The sequence below is a fragment of the Balaenoptera physalus genome (assembly GCF_965194825.1).
Source record: "Balaenoptera physalus genome assembly, chromosome: 13".
Taxonomy (NCBI): Eukaryota; Metazoa; Chordata; class Mammalia; order Artiodactyla; family Balaenopteridae; genus Balaenoptera; species Balaenoptera physalus.
This window is the reverse complement of record NC_138892.1, coordinates 61,704,839-61,724,088: the sequence shown is the minus strand read 5'-3', so window position 1 is coordinate 61,724,088 and position 19,250 is coordinate 61,704,839. Positions and strand designations below refer to the sequence as shown.

The 19,250-nt window shown below is 40.0% G+C and overlaps 1 protein-coding gene and 1 pseudogene across 2 annotated transcripts in view; both read left to right on the top strand.

Moving 5' to 3' along the window:
- Positions 1-16,890, top strand: part of SP1 (Sp1 transcription factor) — a 43,796-nt gene extending 26,906 nt beyond the window's left edge. The window contains exons 4-6 of the mRNA XM_082422291.1: positions 8,932-9,100; positions 11,621-11,820; positions 13,094-16,890. Coding sequence (XP_082278417.1) covers positions 8,932-9,100; positions 11,621-11,820; positions 13,094-13,407 — 683 coding nt within the window. The 3' untranslated portion in view covers positions 13,408-16,890. The remainder of the gene's footprint in view (positions 1-8,931; positions 9,101-11,620; positions 11,821-13,093) is intronic.
- LOC309641815 (actin-related protein 2/3 complex subunit 3 pseudogene) lies at positions 11,846-13,046 on the top strand (annotated as a pseudogene). Its single transcript has one exon. The product of its transcript is annotated as an actin-related protein 2/3 complex subunit 3 pseudogene (transcript).
- Positions 16,891-19,250: the final 2,360 nt, after the last annotated feature.

The window sequence follows — 19,250 nt, the reverse complement described above, 5'->3', positions numbered from 1 at the left end:
ATTGGCAGGTGGATTCTTAACCGCTGCGCCACCAGGGAAGCCCTCTTTTTTTACTTTAAAACTTTCAAAAGATTATTTACTGAAAATTGTGGGAACATAATGGCAGCCAGTTTTTTAAATCTTCCTGGATCTTCCTCCTAAAAACAGAGTATGTTGATATCATGTACCTCTTAAAATGATATGATAAGAAGGGCATTTCACTTATGTGGTATTCTTCTCCAAGACCCATAACTCCAGTCTAATGAGAAAACATCAGACAAATCCAAATTGAGGGACATTCTACAAAATACCAACCAGTATTCTTCAAAAGTGTCAAGGTCATGAAAGACTGAGACACTGTCACAGATGGGAGGAGCCTAAGGACACATGACAATTAAATGCAATGTGGTATTGTGATGGGATCCTGGTAGAGAGTAAGGACATTAGTGAAAAACTGGTGAAATCCAAGTAAAGTCTACAGTTTAGTTACTAGTATTGTACCAATATTAATTTATTGGTTTTGACTAATGTACTTTGGTTATGTAAGATGTTAACATTAAACGAAGAAGAATATACAAGAACTTTCTGAAGTATCTTGGTAATGTTTCTATCAATCTAAAATTGTTCCAAAACAAAAAAATTACAATAGCTAGAGAAACTAGGACAGCAAAACCCAAAACTTTACAATCAAACCTTATATCTACAATGAACTGTAGATCTTTGATTATTGGCATTTGTGAAGGGAAGGAAGCAGAGGGAAGGCAACAAGGCTTCCGATGGCCCTGAAAACAGGAGAACCTCTAAATCACCAACAGGTATTCACCGGAGAAACATCTAGAACAGTAACTGAAACTGGGAAGGGATTCTGCCCTTAGAGGGTGAGTAGGAGGGAATGGAGATAAACTGTGGCAACTTTTGAAATTAACAAACTGAAGTTCTAATGCAAAACTGCACTGAGGAGAAACTTCTAGGGGTAGAATCCACTTTGAGCAAGACAGGAACAAAGAAAAGGACAAGATAAAAGTCAGAGAAAGAGCAGAGGGGTAGAAAGAAGGAAGAGTTATATGTTTTTTGTTGTGTGTTTTGTTTCTTAATCACTTTTCAAAAATAAGAGAAAATCTCTAAAGCCATGAAGCTTAGAAAACCCATCCTGGCTCATACCCCTTCCTCGTAAAATTTCAGGAAAACTCACTTAAGTTTAAAAATGAGTTTGAATCCATGTAAAATTACTATTAGCAAAAGATAACAATAGCAACAACAGAAAGAAGCAGAAAAATTCCCTAAGGCAGTGGAAGGCTCCTGGAAAGACATGCTCACCAAACAGATGAAAATTGAAAATGAGCCAATTTAGGAAATGATGGAAGTTATGAGAGAAAGTTTACATTCTAATTAGAAAAATCTCAGAATTGAGGTGATTGGAGAAAAGGGGAATTTGAAAAGAGAACTGATGGACCACACAAAAAAATTAGAAATAAGAGAAAAAAACCATTTCAGAAATAAAGATGAAAATAAAAGGAACATAAAGTAATGACAACAAATATGACTCAAAAAACACAAAATAAAGCAATTAATTTTTTATATGTAATAGAAAGAGGGAAGCTTTTTTTTTTTAAACATCTTTATTGACGTATAATTGCCTTACAATGGTGTGTTAGCTTCTGCTTTATAACAAAGTGAATCAGTTATACATATACAATATGTTCCCATTTCTCTTCCCTCTTGCATCTCCCTCCCTCCCACCCTCCCCATCCCACCCCTCTAGGTGGTCACAAAGCACCGAGCTGATCTCCCTGTGCTATGCGGCTGCTTCCCACTAGTTATCTATTTTACATTTGGTAGTGTATATATGTCCATGACACTCTCTTACCCTGTCACATCTCACCCCACCCCCTCCCCATATCCTCAAGTCCATTCTCTAGTAGGTCTGTGTCTTTATTCCCGTCTTGCCACTAGGTTCTTCATGGCCTTTTTTTTTTTTTTTCCCTTAGATTCCGTATATATGTGTTAGCATACTGTATTTGTTTTTCTCTTTCTGACTTACTTCACTCTGTATGAGAAAGAGGGAAGCTTTTAAAATAAAAGAAACCAAAAAAAAAAAAAAGGACTTCCCTGGTGGCGCAGTGGTTAAGAATCCACCTGCCAATGCAGGGGACATGGGTTCAATCACCGGTCCAGGAAGATCCCACATGCTGCAGAGCAAATAAGCTCGTGTGCCACAACTACTGAGCCTGCGCCCTACAACCTGTGAGCCACAACTACTGAAGACCGCGTGCCTAGAGCCCGTGCTCTGCAACAAGAGAAGCCACTGCAATGAGCACACACACCGCAATGGAGGATAGCCCCCCCTCACCACAACTAGAGAAAAGAGCAAGTGTGCAGCAACGAAGACCCAACTCAGCCATAAATAAATAAATAAATAAATAAATAAATAAATAAATAAATAAATAAATAAATAAATAAATAAAACAAAAAAAAGAAGAAGTAAAGGGGTTTGAGAAGAAATGATACAAAATATAGGCAAAGAGGAACCAACATTCATGTGAACAAAGTTCCCAAGGAAGAAAACAGCCAAATGCATGGGACAGAAAGAAAACTTTCCCAAAATGTGCCTGGGAGGGACTTCCCTGGTGGCACAGTGGTTAAGAATCCACCTGCCAATGCAGGGGACACGGGTTCGAGCCCTGGTCCAGGAAGATCCCACATGCTGCGGAGCAACTAAGCCCGCAAGCCACAGCTACTGAGCCTGTGCTCTTGGGCCCGCAAGCCACAACTATTGAGCCCACGTGCCACAACTATTGAAGCCTGTGCGCCTAGAACCCATGCTCTGCAACAAGAGAAGCCACCGCAAAGAGAAGCCCACGCACCGCAACGAAGAGTAGCCCCCTGCTTGCCGCAACTAGAGAAAGCCGGTGCACAGCAACAAAGACCCAAGGCAGGCCAAAAAAATTAAATAAATAAATACATTTATTTTAAAAATTTAAAAATGTGCCTGGGGAAATCGACCCAGAATGGCCAACACTGAGACATAGTCTATTAAAACTGGTGGACTTTAAAGAAAAACGACATTTGGGCATCCTAGCAAAAAAAGACCTAATCACTTACAAATGAAGGAAAATGGATTTTCACTAGACTTTTTGACAGCATGTTTAGTGTTAGAAGACAATGGATTAACATTTAAGAGAATCAAGGAAATGAAACAACAACCAAGAATTTTCTGTTCAGACAAATAGACCTCCAAGTATAAAGATCACTAACATGTAAGAATAAAGGAAATAGTGTTCACATGATCCCTTCCTGTGGAATCTACTAGAGCTTCAAATAACTAAAATGACTAGAGGACCAGATTACGGTACCTGAATACTAATTTCCCATGAAAAGAAACTAGGAATACTTGAAGAAATAGCTGATTCTAGATCTAGAGCAGAAAATTAATATCAAACGTGAGACGTCTTGTCAAAGAACAAAGGAGCCAACTTGATGTTTCTGTGGCCAAGTGCAGGATAGCTTGAGCATCAGTAAGAATAATAACTGCAGTGGATTGAAGCATCAAATATGTTTAAATCCATGAGTTTGTATCAGTGCAAAAAAGACTGACTATGAGGGGGGCTTAAGGGAACTACTTGAGGTGGTGGAAATATTCTGTATCGTGCTTTATTAGTGGTTACATTACTTACTGTATACATTTATCTAAAGCATAGTTTCTCAACCTCAGCACTATTGACATTTTGATCCAGGTAATTATTGGGGCGGGGAGGAGCAAAGCTGTCCTATGCATTGTAGAATATTTAGCAGCACTAGATGCCAAACATGAAAATCAAAAATGCCTATATTGTCAGATGTCTCCTGCGGAGTATAATGGTGCCAGTTTGAGAACCCTGGTCTAAACTTACTAAAAGGGTGAATTTTTATTGTATGTGAATTGTATCTCAAGAAACTTGATGTTTAAGAAAAGGAAAACTCATTAGTCACTTTTTAAGGAGTCTAGGAAACCAACTCATTATTTTAAAAACTACTAATTGACAGAATCAAGCATTTATCCTATCTCTTCTACATTAGACTGTACTTCAAGAGTAACCAAATAGTCAATATAGGAATGGATTTGTGGGTCATTTATATATATCACTCCCAGTTGTCAGTTTTTGTGCCATTAAAGGTATGATTCTTCTATTCCTTTTTCTCTAATTTGCTACCTCTAATATACTTTGTTTGGACTGGGAAACTAGATTAATAAAATTATTATTATTTAGAAATATAAAGGGGAATTCCCTGACAGTCCAGGGGTTAGGAATTTCACTGCTGAGGGCTTGGGTTCAATCCCTGGATCCCTATGTATTGTGAATCATCTATTTCTGTTACTAGAGACTTTTTTTTTTTAATGCAGTACCGGGTCTTAGTTGCAACATGCGGGGTCTTAGTTGCAGCATGTGGGCTCTTAGTTGTGGAATGCGGGATCTAGTTCCCCGACCAGGGATCGAACCCGGGCCCCCAGCATTGGAGCACAGAATCTTACCCACTGGACCACCAGGGAAGTCCTTAGAGACGTTTTTATTTCTTGATTTGGGGCCATATTCTGGATACCCTGTTCCTCAGGCATAAGTGGTGTTACCAATATTCTGTTTCAACATGGCTGAAAAGACACAAACACTTTGTGGTCTGAGATATGCTTCTTTGAATTAAATCTGTTGTGTAAACTGAAACATATTCAGAAAACCCAGTGTCTGTTTAATATAGGTGTAGTTTTAAAGTTTTAGTCTTACTGTATTAATACTTACTGAATTAAAGTTAAAGAACACAGTGTTCCCAAAATCGTTTCAGAAAGCAGATAAATAGGGAAGTGTATGGGAGCCACCCTTCTGAAAATTATTGAGGAGGTTCTTATTTCATCTTATTTTAGTATTACCCAAGTTTTTTCTCAGAGAAGAATAGGGTGTTTGACTTACCATGTGGTGGTCTTGAAAGTTCATGACTTCAGCACACTTCTTCACTTTGAGGAAACTAAAAAAGTGTGTAACTGCCATAGCTATTTCAGAAACTGATGCTAGAGGCAACCACTGGGTTGGGCAAGACTGTCATTAAACTGTGCCTTTGGTTTACCAGTTATTTTAATCATGGAAAGGAAAATCTTTAATTTATTTCATTGCTTAACCAGTGCCACATTTTAAGATAAAACTGTTCTTTTTCTAAAACTGTTATTAAAAGAGGCAGGAAACAGATTTTTGTCTGATGTTGATGCTTTGTTGACATTTTATCCCTTCTTTTTGTTAAATGAAATTCAAAATTGTTCATTTTATCTAAGCCCATTCTCAGTTTTCTTATTTTAAAAAAATTTGAAATCATTGTGGGGGTCCAGGAGGATGTTAATTTTTGACTGTCCATTTCATAAGAATTTGAAAAGAGGGTTAGAGATTTAGTTTTAGTAGTCCTGATATCTAAGTATTTTTTTGTGTCCCTATTTAGTGTATTATGCCTATCTTGAATATTACTCTTATATTTCAATAAAGTGGAGAAAGATTTGCCTCTTTCCAGTTGATTGGGACAAGGGAGAACTTTGGGGATTAATGGATTGCTTCTCAAATTTTAATGGAGTTAGGTTAGCTTGGAAAATAGATCAAAGAAGATGATCTGCTGATATGCACCACAGTTTTGTCTTATTTCTAAAGACCTATTATAGATAGCTGGATCTACAGTTTTATAAATTTCTCTTCTGAAGGTAATTTTTAGTAGGTAACCACTGGCAGTACTAACTAGCATCCTGTCTTGTCTGCTGAGCTATTTGGCTTATTTTAAAGGATAAATTCTCCATCCCCACTAGGGGGAGTTTCCACTCAGTAACACATACAATTTTAAGGTGGAATGATTAAATGAAATACTGGTGTATCTTATTCCATGATTTCTCACTATGTTTTTTCCACAAGATATTTTCCTAATAGTAATAGCTACAATGTATTGAATGTTTGCTATGTGACAGATAGTGTGCTAAGCGCCTTACATGTATTATTTCATTTGTTTTTCACAATAACTTTATGAGATTGTTAATATTTCATCCCAGTTTTACTGATGGAGAAATTAATAACTAGAGAAGTTACTTGATCACTGCCAGAAAAGCTAATCAAATCATAGTGTAGGGACTCTTATCTAGGGTCTGTCTTACTTCAAAACCTGTTCTTGGGCTTCCCTGGTGGCGCAGTGGTTGAGAATCTGCCTGCCAGCGCAGGGGACACGGGTTCGAGCCCTAGTCTGGGAAGATCCCACATGCCGCAGAGCGACTAGGCCCATGAGCCACAATTGCTGAGCCTGCGTGTCTGGAGCCTGTGCTCCGCAACAAGAGAGGCCACGATAGTGAGAGGCCCGTGCACCGCGATGAAGAGTGGCCCCCACTTGCCGCAACTAGAGAAAGCCCTCGCACAGAAACGAAGACCCAACACAGCCATAAATAAATAAAATAAGAACTGCTAGGAATGATTAGCAATAATCTGAACCTGGTAAGCTTTAAAAAAAAACAAACAAACAAACAAAAAAAACTTGTTCTTAACCTGTACTCCAGTAGTCCCCAGTTTTAGTTCTGCCAGTATCATGAAAATCTCAAAATATTCAAATTAAATTTATTTTAATGCAATAAGCTGGTGCTTAGAAGTGGTAGAGTGAGAAAGAAAGTACAAAGAGAGCTGCTTATTAGGTATTGTGACTCAAAATTACATTGATGAGCTGAAAAGAGTTGAAATTAGGTACAGAAGTAAAGTCAAGAGCCTAGGTTTCTAGATGTTAAGTCTGACCTACCCCATTTATTTAGTTTCCTTCTTTATAAAATAGATAAAACAAAGCTGGCCATTTCAACACTCTCCATTTATTGGAATCTTAAATATGGATAGAGTCATTAACTTATTTACAAGGTGCTTTCATAGGTGAATGCTTATTGATAGTAGATTTGAAAGCTTGAAAAGAATGTTATCTATTCCTTTAAAACATTGCTTCTGTCTATTGGCCTAGAGCAGTGTTTGAAAATGTCAAGTGTGACCCATTAGTAACTCATAAAATCAATATACTGGGTCATGACCAGCATTAAGGAAACAAAATTTAAATAGAGTCTAGAAAATTTCAGAATACCCTGCTTATCATAAGGGTAAGCATTTTTTGTGAAACTTCTTTCAGTTACATGTTTATATACTAGGTCACAGTGTCGTATATATATTTTTTAACTGTGGCTTGCAAGTTTAAAAAGTTTGAGAAACACTAGCCTGGAGCTTTGTAGCATTTATCTATTTTAATTTAACCAGGACAGAAATTATAGTGATTCAGACAGATTTATCTGTATTTTTTATTTATTTTTTAAAAAATAATTTTAGTTATTTTTGGCTGCGTTGGGACTGTTGCTACACGTGGGCTTTCTCTAGTTGCGGCATGCAGGGGCTGCTCTTCATTGCAGTGCATGGGTTTCCCATTGTGGTGGGTTCTCTTGTTGCAGAGCACAGGCTCTAGGCACACAGGCTTCAGTAGTTGTGGCACGTGGGCTCAGTAGTTGTGGCTCGCGGACTCTAGAGGGCAGGCTCAGTAACTGTGGTGCACGGGCTTAGTTGCTCCACAGCATGTGGGATCTTTCCGGACCAGGGATTGAACCCGTGTCCCCTGCATTGGCAGGTGGATTCTTAACCACTGTGCCACCAGGGAAGTCCACAAATTTATCTTTAAAAGGAAATGACATCAAGTAACATAATAGATTGTATGCACGATATTTTCTTCCTTTTGTAGCATTCTGAAAAGCATCCAATCCCAAACCGAAACTTTCCTGGGGTGTATATCTAGCTACACAGAATTAACTTAGAGGACCTTCCATGGCAGTTCAGTGGTTAAGACTCTGTGCTTCCACTGCAAGGGGCGTGGGTTCAATCCCTGGTTGGGGAACTAAGATTCTGTCATGCTGTGCAGCATGGCCAAAAGAAAAAAAAAAAAGAATTAACTTTGACCTCAGCTCTTTCCTTTTCTCTTTGTGTTAAAATGTATAATGTACATGTACTATTTCCCACTGAATATTCAGCACAATTTTTTGCTCATTTTAGGAAGTTTCCTCTTTCCAGTTTTGTATGTTTTCTAGTTTGGAATCCCTTAAAGTCTTATTTTTAGTCACTTCCATTTGGTTGGTTCCATAGCACTTTAGTTCTGGGAATGAATAAGATTTGTTGTACATCTTTCTATAACAGTACATAACTTTATCTCATTCTTTTTAATGCATGTATAGTAGTCCATTGCATAAGTTTATCGTAATTTACTTAACTAGTTCCTCAGTGGTGTACATTTTGATTTTTTCCAGTTTTTTGTTATTATAAAGCTACAGAAAACATTACTGTCAGATATCTTTATGTACTCATGAATATATCCATAGGACATTGCTGATTCAAAGTGAAACTTCTTTGAAGAAGTGCACTTAAATTTTTAATAATATTGCCAAATGGGCCTTCAAAAAGGTTGTACTGGAAATTCCCTGGTGGTCCAGTGGTTAGGACTCCGCACTTTCACTGCTGAGGGCGAAAGTTCAATCCCTGGTTGGGGAACTAATATCCTGCAAGCTGCACGGCACAGCCAAAAAAAAAAAAAAAAAGTTTGTACTGATTTATCACCACCTGTATATAAAAATGCCTGTTTCCCTGTATCCTTGCCAATTCTGTGCATTATTAGAGTTTTAACTTTTTGTAAACTAGTAGGTGAAAAATTACAAGTCTATTATAAATAGAGTTGCGTTTTAAAAATTGAGTGAGAATGAGCATGTTTTCATAGACTTATTGGCTCTTTGTCTCTTCAACTCTGATTCTTGAGATTTCAAGTATGGGCAGTATCAGTGAATGTGACTTCAAAGTTTTGAAGAAATGGTGCTGTAAAAGTGAAGTGTCACTGATATGCCTGCGGCTGTGATGACCTCCCCTACTTCCCACCTTGACCCTTTTACTCTCTTAATTTCAGGTGATCATGGAGCTCAGCTTGGCCTCCATGGGGCTGGTGGTGATGGAATACATGATGACCCAACAGGCGGAGAGGAAGGAGAGAACAGCCCAGATCCCCAACCCCAAGCTGGTCGGAGGACCCGGCGGGAAGCATGCACCTGCCCCTACTGTAAAGATAGTGAAGGAAGGTAAGTTGACTCAGCCAATCTCTTAAGAGTATAAAGAAGAAAAATTAATAGACTTGGAGGTAAAAAGAAAGGGTTATTTTTTTTAATTTTTAAGTGTTGGCAGTGTTGCAAAGGGATCAGAGATAGTACAGTGCATTTGATTAGATTATATATGGGGTCTTGGTTCCAGTATATGAGGTCTTGGTTCCAGCTCTGATCCTTTTCAACTCTTTTTTTTTTTTTTTAATAAATTTATTTATTTTATTTATTTATTTTTGGCTGTGTTGGGTCTTCGTTGCTGCACGCGGGCTTTCTCTAGTTGCGGCGAGTGGGGTTTACTCTTTGTTGTGGTGCACAGGCTTCTCATTGCGGTGGCTTCTCTTGTTGAGGAGCATGGGCTCTAGGTGCACGGGCTTCAGTAGTTGTGGCTCGCAGGCTCTAGAGCACAGGCTCGGTAGTTGTGACGCACGGGCTTAGTTGCTCTGCTGCATGTGGGATCTTCCCGGACCAGGGCTCGAACCCGTGTCCCTTGCATTCGCAGGCGGATTCTTAACCACTGTGCCACCAGGGAAGTCCCCTAACAAGATAGCTTATAAAACAGCCTGGCAAAGAAAAAGAAACATACCTACTGTAATGATTTTTTACAGTGGCTGTGTAAAAATCATGAGTTTTCCATAATCTTTTTTTCTCTCAAAATAGATAAAAATACTTATTCTGGGTAGAAAATTCTTCCATCAAGGAATCTAATATGTCCTACAGAACAGAATTCTGACGAATTTTCTCATTAGTGTACTGGCTATTCAGTATTATCTCTGGAGAGTTCCAAGTTACTTTCTTTTTTTCAAGTCACTGATTTTGAAGGAGAATAGAAAGTCACATAGTTTTTTATAAATTTATTTATTTATTGGCTGCATTGGGTCTTTTTTTTTAATAAATTTGTTTTATTTTTGGCTGTGTTGGGTCTTCATTGCTGTGCATGGGCTTTCTCTAGTTGCGGCGAGTGGGGGCTACTCTTCGTTGTGGTGCACAGGCTTCTCATTGCAGTGGCTTCTCTTGTGGCAGAGCACGGGCTCTAGGCACGCCGGCTTCAGTAGTTGTGGTGCACGGGCTTAGTTGCTCCATGGCATGTGTGATCTTCCCGGACCAGGGCTCGAACCCGTGTCGCCTGCAATGGCAGGTGGATTCTTAACCACTGCACTATCAGGGAAGCCCAAAAGTCACATAGTTTTTTAAATGCCTTTGAAAAAAATCTGTTAAAGTTTTGTTCCATTAAAAATAAACACAAAAATAAATGTACCAAAACAAAAAATAATTTGAATTCTTTGTAGGTTACCCTATATTACAGGAAAAACCTGAATCAGAAACACTTGAGTACAATAGAGTTTCCCTCTCACAAAGCTTAAAGTGGATTTAAGTTTTTGAAGGAAATTCTGTGATTTCTACCTCAGTATGATTTCATTTCTGTTATGGTTGGTTCCCCCCTCCCCCTGCCCCACTAATATGTGCTGTTAAAACCCAAGAAAAATCCCTCTTGGAAATCTCCCCAGTGCCCACTAATGGTTCACACATGGTACAAATTGGTTTGGCAAAAACATTTCAGAACTGATTTCCTGAGAGGAGCTTAGGATTTGCTCCATATAGGGAATATTTTTTTTTACATACCTTGAATTAGTTAGGATCCTTATTTCCTCTCTTTTAACTTTTATCCATCCCATCATCCTTTTCCACTGAAGTCTCTGATATTGCTCTGTCTTTTCAGTTTTTGGTTTTTTTTAAATTATTTTTGGCTGCCTTGGGTCTTGGTTGCTGCGCAGGCTTTCCCTAGTTGCAGTGAGCAGGGGCTACTCTTCATTGTGGTGCGTGGGCTTCTCATAGCAGTGGATTCTCTTGTTGCGGAGCACGGGCTCTCAGTACATGGGCTTCAGTAGTTGTGGCTTGTGGGCTGTAGAGCACAGGCTCAGTAGTTGTGGCACACGGGTTTAGTTCCTCTGCGGCATGTGGGATCTTCCTGGACCAGGGCTCGAACCCGTGTCCCCTGCATTGGCAGGTGGATTCTTAACCAGTGTGCCACCAGGGAAGCCCTCTTTTCAGCTTTTAATCTTTAGTATTTGGCTCTTGACCTTTATTCTAGGAGAAAAGTTCTATAGTTGTAAAATATTATGTTTTCTTTAAAGTTCTCCACCAGGTGCTTAAATGGAGAGACGCTTTGTTCATTAAGTAAGTTCCCAGCCAAAAATATCACCATGTCACCATATTCACAGTAGTTCTCATGGAAAATGCTTGTATTGAGACTTAACTTCCAAAAAATATAAGAAAATGCCTCTCACATTTCACAAGTCACCTTGAGAATGATTATCTCTTCAAACATCAAACATCCGAATCAACTAAAGGTTTATCTTTTGATACTAAAGAGGGCTTCTTTTTTTTTAAATAAAATTTTGGATTAGTTTTGAGTGGATCCAGTAATTATGATGGATACTTTGTGATTCTTTAATTTTTGTCTCTAGAATGAATGATGAATAGTTGTGTTCTCTCTTCCAGGGGCTCTGGGGATCCTGGCAAGAAGAAACAGCACATTTGCCACATGCAAGGCTGTGGCAAAGTATATGGCAAGACCTCACACCTACGGGCACACTTGCGCTGGCATACAGGCGAGAGGCCATTCATGTGTACCTGGTCATACTGTGGGAAGCGCTTCACACGTTCGGACGAGTTACAGAGGCACAAACGCACACACACAGGTGAGCAGGAACTTGGGGAAGGGAGAGGTAGTAATAGACCAGAATAAAAAGACACAAAATAGCGCCGTGCTCTAACCCGATCCTCCTCATTGGGGTTGAAACCTGGGTGCCTTCAAGATGCCGGCTTACCACTCTTCCCTCATGGACCCTGACACCACACTCATTGGAAACATGGCACTGTTGCCTATCAGAAGTCAGTTCAAAGGACCCACTCCTAGAGAGACAAAAGATACAGATATTGTGGATGAAGCTATCTATTACTTCAAGGCCAATGTCTTCTTCAAAAACTATGAAATTAAGAATGAAGCTGATAGGATCTTGATATATATAACTCTCTACATTTCTGAGTGTCTAAAGAAACTCAGAAAATTGCAATTCTAAAAGCCAAGGCGAGAAAGAAATGTATACACTGGGAATCACTAATTTTCCCATTCCTGGAGAGCCTGGTTTTCCACTTAATGCAATTTACGCCAAACCTGCAAACAAACAGGAAGATGAAGTGATGAGGGCCTACTTACAACAGCTGAGGCAAGAGACTGGACTGAGACTTTGTGAGAAAGTTTTTGACCCTCAGGATGATAAACCCAGCAAGTGGTGGACTCGCTTTGCGAAGAGACAGTTCATGAACAAGAGTCTTTCAGGACCTGGACCGTAAAGGGAGCCTTGGGCAGACACTGCCTCCACAGCTATGGGCAGCATTTACAGCAAGATGTACACAGTTCTTTGCCTTTATTTTGTAAAGTTTTATACAGAGGAGAGAAGAGAGCGTGTCTTTACTAAAAGAGCTCTTTATCAAGAATTTGGGGTTGGGGAGTGATTTGAAATTTCCGCAGTATTAAGCTGGTGCTTATTGAGTAATAATAAAGAAATTTCTAACATTTCAAGTCAAAAAAAGAAAAATACACAAAATATACCTATGGAATAACTAAAATTTCTGAGCAACTTATGTTTGAAACTGAATGTATGGATCATAAATGGAATTGGAGTTAATCTGGAAAACCCTTAAGAAGGAAGGAGCTAGCTTTTGAGTGGGATTTTGAAGGTCCTGCCTTACTTTTCTGCTATACTCCTTCCTTTCTGAGTACTCCCCAGCCTTTATTTACTTTTTGTTGCCCCAAAAGGCAAAAGATAGTCACCAGGTTTTTCTTGTTTGTAATCACCTTCTAGGACTAGCTTTATTCTGCCTTATATAGTTTGAAAGCAGTGAATTGGACAAGGTACCACTACTTCCTGAGATGTGAGTTTCTCATCTTCTTTCTCTTCCTTTACCTAGGTGAGAAGAAATTTGCCTGCCCTGAGTGTCCCAAGCGCTTCATGAGGAGTGACCACCTGTCAAAACATATTAAGACCCACCAGAATAAGAAGGGAGGCCCAGGTGTAGCCCTAAGTGTGGGCACTTTGCCCCTGGACAGTGGGGCAGGTTCAGAAGGCAGCGGCACTGCCACCCCTTCGGCCCTCATTACCACCAACATGGTAGCCATGGAGGCCATCTGTCCAGAGGGTATTGCCCGTCTTGCCAACAGTGGCATCAACGTCATGCAGGTGGCAGATCTGCAGTCCATTAATATCAGTGGCAATGGCTTCTGAGATCAGGCACCCGGGGCCAGAGACATATGGGCCATACCCATCAACCCTGGGATGCAAGGTAGCATGGGTCCAAGAGACATGTGGGAGAGAGAGCCATGAGGCATTAAAAATGCATGGTGGTGGGAAGAATTGGGGGAGGGATACAAGAGAAGAGATGGGGTCCTGGCATCCACCTGTATCATCAGTACCTCCTTGAAGTGGGAAACATTAGTGAAAATTCTGTTGGTGCCACCCTTTGATGAGCATTTGTTTGACCCCAAACAGTTTCTTAACACTTCTTACCCCAGCCTCCACTTCCTGCATTTCCCTTCTCAGCTCCCCCATGATGGATCCCCCCCCTTTCCTAAAGCCATCATGCCTTGATAAATATATATGATCATTGAAATACTTTTTAACAAAAAACAGATTCTATATTATATATATATATATATATATAAAAGATATATAGAGATGCATTTGCAGGGGTTGGCTGGGAGGAGGAAGGAGACCATTCTGTGACCAAAATAACTTGGTCATTTTTTTTTATATTGCCTTATTTCCTTATGGCTGAGCCTTGTTGTGACACATCAAGATTTTCTATAGATGTTGTCTTGGCTTCCCACCAGATTAAGCATTTATATGCTCTGCTTTTAGTTTATATATACATACATAATGTTTTCCTTTCTTAATTTTGTCTTTTAATTTGGGATCAGCTTCTTGCACTCCTTCCTTGACTCAACCATTTCTGTCTCCCCTTCTCTCACCTGATCACTTCATGCTTTGTTTTTGGTAGTGGTCCCTGGATGAGGCACTTCTGTCATTCTTTTAAAGTCCTTAGTCCCAGCAGCAGAATAGAGAAGCCTTGAAGCTCAGGCGAATGCTTGAGGTAGCTGTGAAGAGAGTGTTCAAAATACTACTGACGCAGGCACCCTCTTGGCGCTGGAGAGTCAAAGGCACCTCTCTCTTCATTAGCTGCTCTAAGCATCAAGAATCAGAAGTCCTTCTATGGAATTGTACAAGAGACCCTTTGAAGGTTATAATCTGGGATCAGTTTATATAAACTGTGAAAAGATGGTCAAATAATAGGTAGGGGCTTTCAATAGGAAAATGATGTGCTGAGAAGCGGAAGTGACTCAAGTAGTCCAGTTCAGGAGTTAGTGGATTATTTGGACCTTTGTACAACTGTCTTCCAAGGTAGCTCTCAGCTTTGACGTGTGGGCTTCTGAGTTCACATTCTGAAAGGAAATACACTTCCTCTTTTGAACATCCCCAGTAGTTTCTTTCCCATTGTGTTATTAAGGAGCATCAGCCAATGAACCTGTTCTGGGTTTCCATTCTGCAAAACTCCAGAGCATGGACCAGTGGCAAGGCAGTGGTTCTTTGATCTTTTCCCTTAACTCTTCCTTGGGTGGTTCCTAAGGGGAAAGGAAGCACACACGATCACGGGAATGATAGCCCAGAACAAAAAGAAATCTTGTCTTACCACTGTGGTTTATAGGAGAGATCAGGAAAAACCACCCTGCTTTCTCCGTGGCCTGATTGCTGAAGAGACTGATCCAAAAATTATAGCGGCAGGGAACTCTTAGTGCATTTGGCACTGAGATTTAAATGCAACCAGAGTTGTCCTCAAGGCCCAGCCATTAAAACATTGTCTCTCTCGACCTTCTGGTATCTTGTCAGAGAGCTTTTCACTGTGAGGAAGTGTGGAAATGGCTGTGTGTATGTGTGTAATCTGTTAGGTTGGGGATAGGTTTTCTGTTAGCCAATACTATAAGAGACCTGCAATAAAAAATTACCCTAATCTGATAGAAAGTGAAGTGTTTGTGTATGACTGTGTGTGAATGTGTGTTTGTGCCTGTATATATCTACACGCAGATGAGAAATTAATATTTGAAATTGTTGGAAAATAAATCAAATTCAGATCAAATGCCTTTCAGGCCCATTACCTAGAAATCTATCTTAAAACCTGGGTATGTTCCTGAGGTCATTTCTTTGCTTTTGCTAAATTAGTTACAATTATGAATGGGGGATATTCTACTGCACTTTTAAAAGAAGAAACTATTTTTGTGTTTGAAAGTGAAACCAACATCCAGATCTATAGCAGAGTCCTAGTTCCTTTCATGAATCTATTTACCTTGACTACAAATAGATGATGCTATAATTCTACTATATATTTTATATAAAATCTATCCAAATTAGGGTTTGGGTAAGTTTGTGTTGTTGTTTAACCTGAAATACAATAACTTAATCTAAACAAAAGTTTACTCCATTTCGTCCTTTCTCTGCAGACTTAATACTGTTTTTAACACAGGAAGTATTGCAAGGAACTTCTCCCCAGATCAAATTCTATTAATACTGAAGTAAAAGTTACCCATGCCCAGCCACTTATCGCACCCTTTGTCCCCTCTGAAAGGCAGAACTCAGAACCTGTTATTTTATGTCTGTAATCATGTTCATAGGCATCTTCTGGAGGAAAGGGGCAGGATAACTCACTGAAGTGTGAGTATTCGCTAGAGATTTCAAGGAATGGAATCTTCCCCAGTATGAAGTTATTAGATATAAACTAGCTTAATGATGCTGAAGCCTACAAGCTTTTAGAAGGTTATTTGATGATGTTTTTCTCTGGAATGGAATGCTGGTTTACCCTCAACTCCATTCATTAGCATGAGTGAATTTATATCCAGTTCTTTCCACTTGCCCTATTTTCTTCTCACCAAGGAAGCTCCAGATCCAGTATCTTGTTTGGCCCTAAAACTGAAGCAGCTTCTGCTTTTGTCTCCCAGCAACAGTAAGTCACTCAGTCTTTTCCACAGGAAGTTAGGAGCCCACATTCCTTGAGTCAGGAGTTTATTGATGAAACTCCCTTTCCCTGAACTTTTTGCCAGAAGAAATTAATGTAACTGACAGGCTATTGATTCTAAATTTTTTTCAAGAGTTGCTTTTTTATTTAACTTCTTAATGACCAAACCTTGTGGGGTGGGGGGTGCCCAGAGGAGTGGTAATATTATTCCCTTGTCCGTTCAGGTTGCCCAGTCACATTTATCTGCTTATCATTTGACTGTCTGACTTTTTACCCAGAGCAGTAACAACCCACACCATCTTCCTTCAGGGACTTCCCAGCTGGCACTCTGTTTGTGGGTGCTATGCAGAATGCAATTTAACAGACATTTCTCAGAGTTCAGAATAGATAGAACTCTTGATCCCAGAAAGTATAGACTGAAGTGTGGTGTAAAGATTATGATTGGGGGAGGGTTAGAGACAAAGGCTGTAAATTACTATGGCTGATTGATTTTATTTCTACTATATACATATATATATTTTTTGCTTTTGTATATCCTATATAGGAAACTAAGCATTGTATTTTTTTAACAAATCTGAGAAAGCACTATGAACTGCAGATGTTTGACTTCAGAATATATTTTGTATTGTTAATATCTTCACATTGTGTGAATACTGGAAGCTGCAGATCTTTGCTAGGACGCAATAAATTTATATACCTTTTGAGGGGTTCTTCTGAGGGTATTAATCAGGCCCCTCTTGTGCTTTGGGGGAGCCCTGGTGCTAGTTACTTAAAGTTTTCATTCAATTGTAAGTACCCTGATGCCTTTTGGACCTTGGGATCAGATCAAAGGAGTTCTGATCCAGGTACCAAGGAAATGAGGATAGTCTAGCTGCCTCAAGTGAGGGGCCCTTTGCATAACTCTCCTTTCCCCTATTCAAAGCTGAGTAGCCTCTTGGAGTTGGGAGGAGAAATGTGAAATCTCAGAGTTTCATCTCCCTTAGAAGAGAGCCAGTAACTTATGTGCAAGGATGAAAGGTGGCAGCAGTAGCTTTGGGGAAAGGGAGGAGGATATGGCACTTCTCCAGTCCCGGAAAACATTGCTTTTGAAAACTGCTGATAAAGTATGGGTAGGTTATTACTTTTGTTTAGGAGCCTGTGTGCTCTCTGGTGCCTCTCTTGGCTCTACTCCTGGGGTACAGACCTCATCTAGGAGGATGAGCAGACCAGCTTTGAGGTTGACCTGTTTCTTTTCTTTGTCTGCCTTCCCTAAACACCAGCCCCCAGGAGGACAGTAAGCAGCCTTAAGCTTAAATTCCTACTCCCTCTTCCAGATTTAGCTCACTTGCCTTAGATTGGAGTCTGGGAAAGGGAACAAAATGGGAGTCCCTGGCTTTATTCCCCTCCTAGCTCTTCTCTAATTTGACTTCCCCGAACCCAAAAAGATTTCCTCCCCAATGTTCATTTGAGGGAAAAGAGTATTTTGTCCCATTTTCTCCTTTCCTCATTATCAAACAAGCCCAGCCTTCCATGTCCCTGCTGAGCAAGAAGAGGCATGGTGATTGTCCCTCAGCTCCCTTCAGTATCTGGAAAAAAGCATAACATAAGGGGCTGAGGCTGCCTGTGGTGAGGACCTTGTTGATACCTCTCCTGGGGTGTGTGTTTTCCTCTTTCTCACCTTCAGGAATCACACTGTGCCTTCTCCACAGAGGAATGGGATTCTCTACCCAGGCCCCCACTTTCCCAGCAGCTGCTCTTGAACAGTGTGCACAAGGGCAAGTCTTCATATTTCTGATCACCCCTTTCTCCCAGTGGCATCCCATAGCTTTCACCTAGAGTCTAGGGCACAAAGATTTTGGGAAAACATGCTGAGGTTGACCTGAGGAGACCACGTCTACACACACCAATGGCAGCTGCTCCAGGGCCTGCTTCCTCTTCCCGAGTCTCCTCCTCTGGGAGGGAGGGGCAGTGCTCCAGTCTCTGGTGCCTAAAACAAGTTTATTTCTCTCTCTCTTAACACTGGCAATAACCAGTCTCCATACCACTGTTGCCTTTTTTAAATCTCTTAATAACCTCATGCTGTGTTTGTTGTTGGTTCCAATCCGATTATCACCGGGGCTGTGTGGGGAAATAACTTTTAAATGCTCTCTCATCTTTCTTGCTCTTTTTTCCCCTTGATCTTGTGTATGTATGATGCTAATCTCTTGTCTTAGTTTCTTCCTGCTCTTTTGTATCTTCCTTTCTTGTCTCTCCCCCTACCTTTTGTCTCTGGGTGTTTTGGGGCTTTTTTTTTTTTTTTTTTTTTTGCCTTTTTGTACAAAGATTAGTTCAATGTAGTCTGTAGCTCCTTTGTAAACCAATTAAAAAAAGTTTTTTTAATAAAAAGCCATGTCTCTGGTGTGTTGAGAGGGTTGGGAATGGGGAGAATATGGTTATAACTTCATATACTAAACCCAACAAAGGTTTCCAAGCTACACTGTTGTTACATACATGTTAATCAGTGCAGTTGTCCTACAGTTAACTCCTGGGTAAAGAGTTTCATGACCAAATCAGTGTGCCACGACTACATAGAAATGTGGAGGACCCAGAGGAACAGGGGCAGGCCCAACTTCTTTTTAATTCAGCTTTTTATTTGAAATACTTTTAAATTCAAAGTAAAGTTGCAAAGATGGTACAGAGGGTTTCTATATGCCCCTTCCCTAGTTTTCTCCATTGTTAACATTGTCATGGTACATTGTCAAAATTAAGAAACTGACACTGGTACATTACTTTAGCTAAATCCCAGGCTTTATGGGCTTCATCCATTGTTGGCCTTTTTCTGTTCCAGGGTCTATTGCAGGATACCATGTTGCATTTAGTTGATATGTCTCCCTAGTCTTCTCTGTGACAGTTTCTTAGTCTTTTCTTGTTCTTCATGGCCTTGACAGTCTTTGGGAGTACTGGCCATGTCCTGTAGAATATCCCCCAGTCTGAATTTGTCTGATTTTTTTCTCATTATTAGACTGAGCTTACAGGTTTTTTAAAAAAAAATACCCACACAGGTGAAATGCCCTTCTCATCACATCCTATCAAGGAGTATGTGATA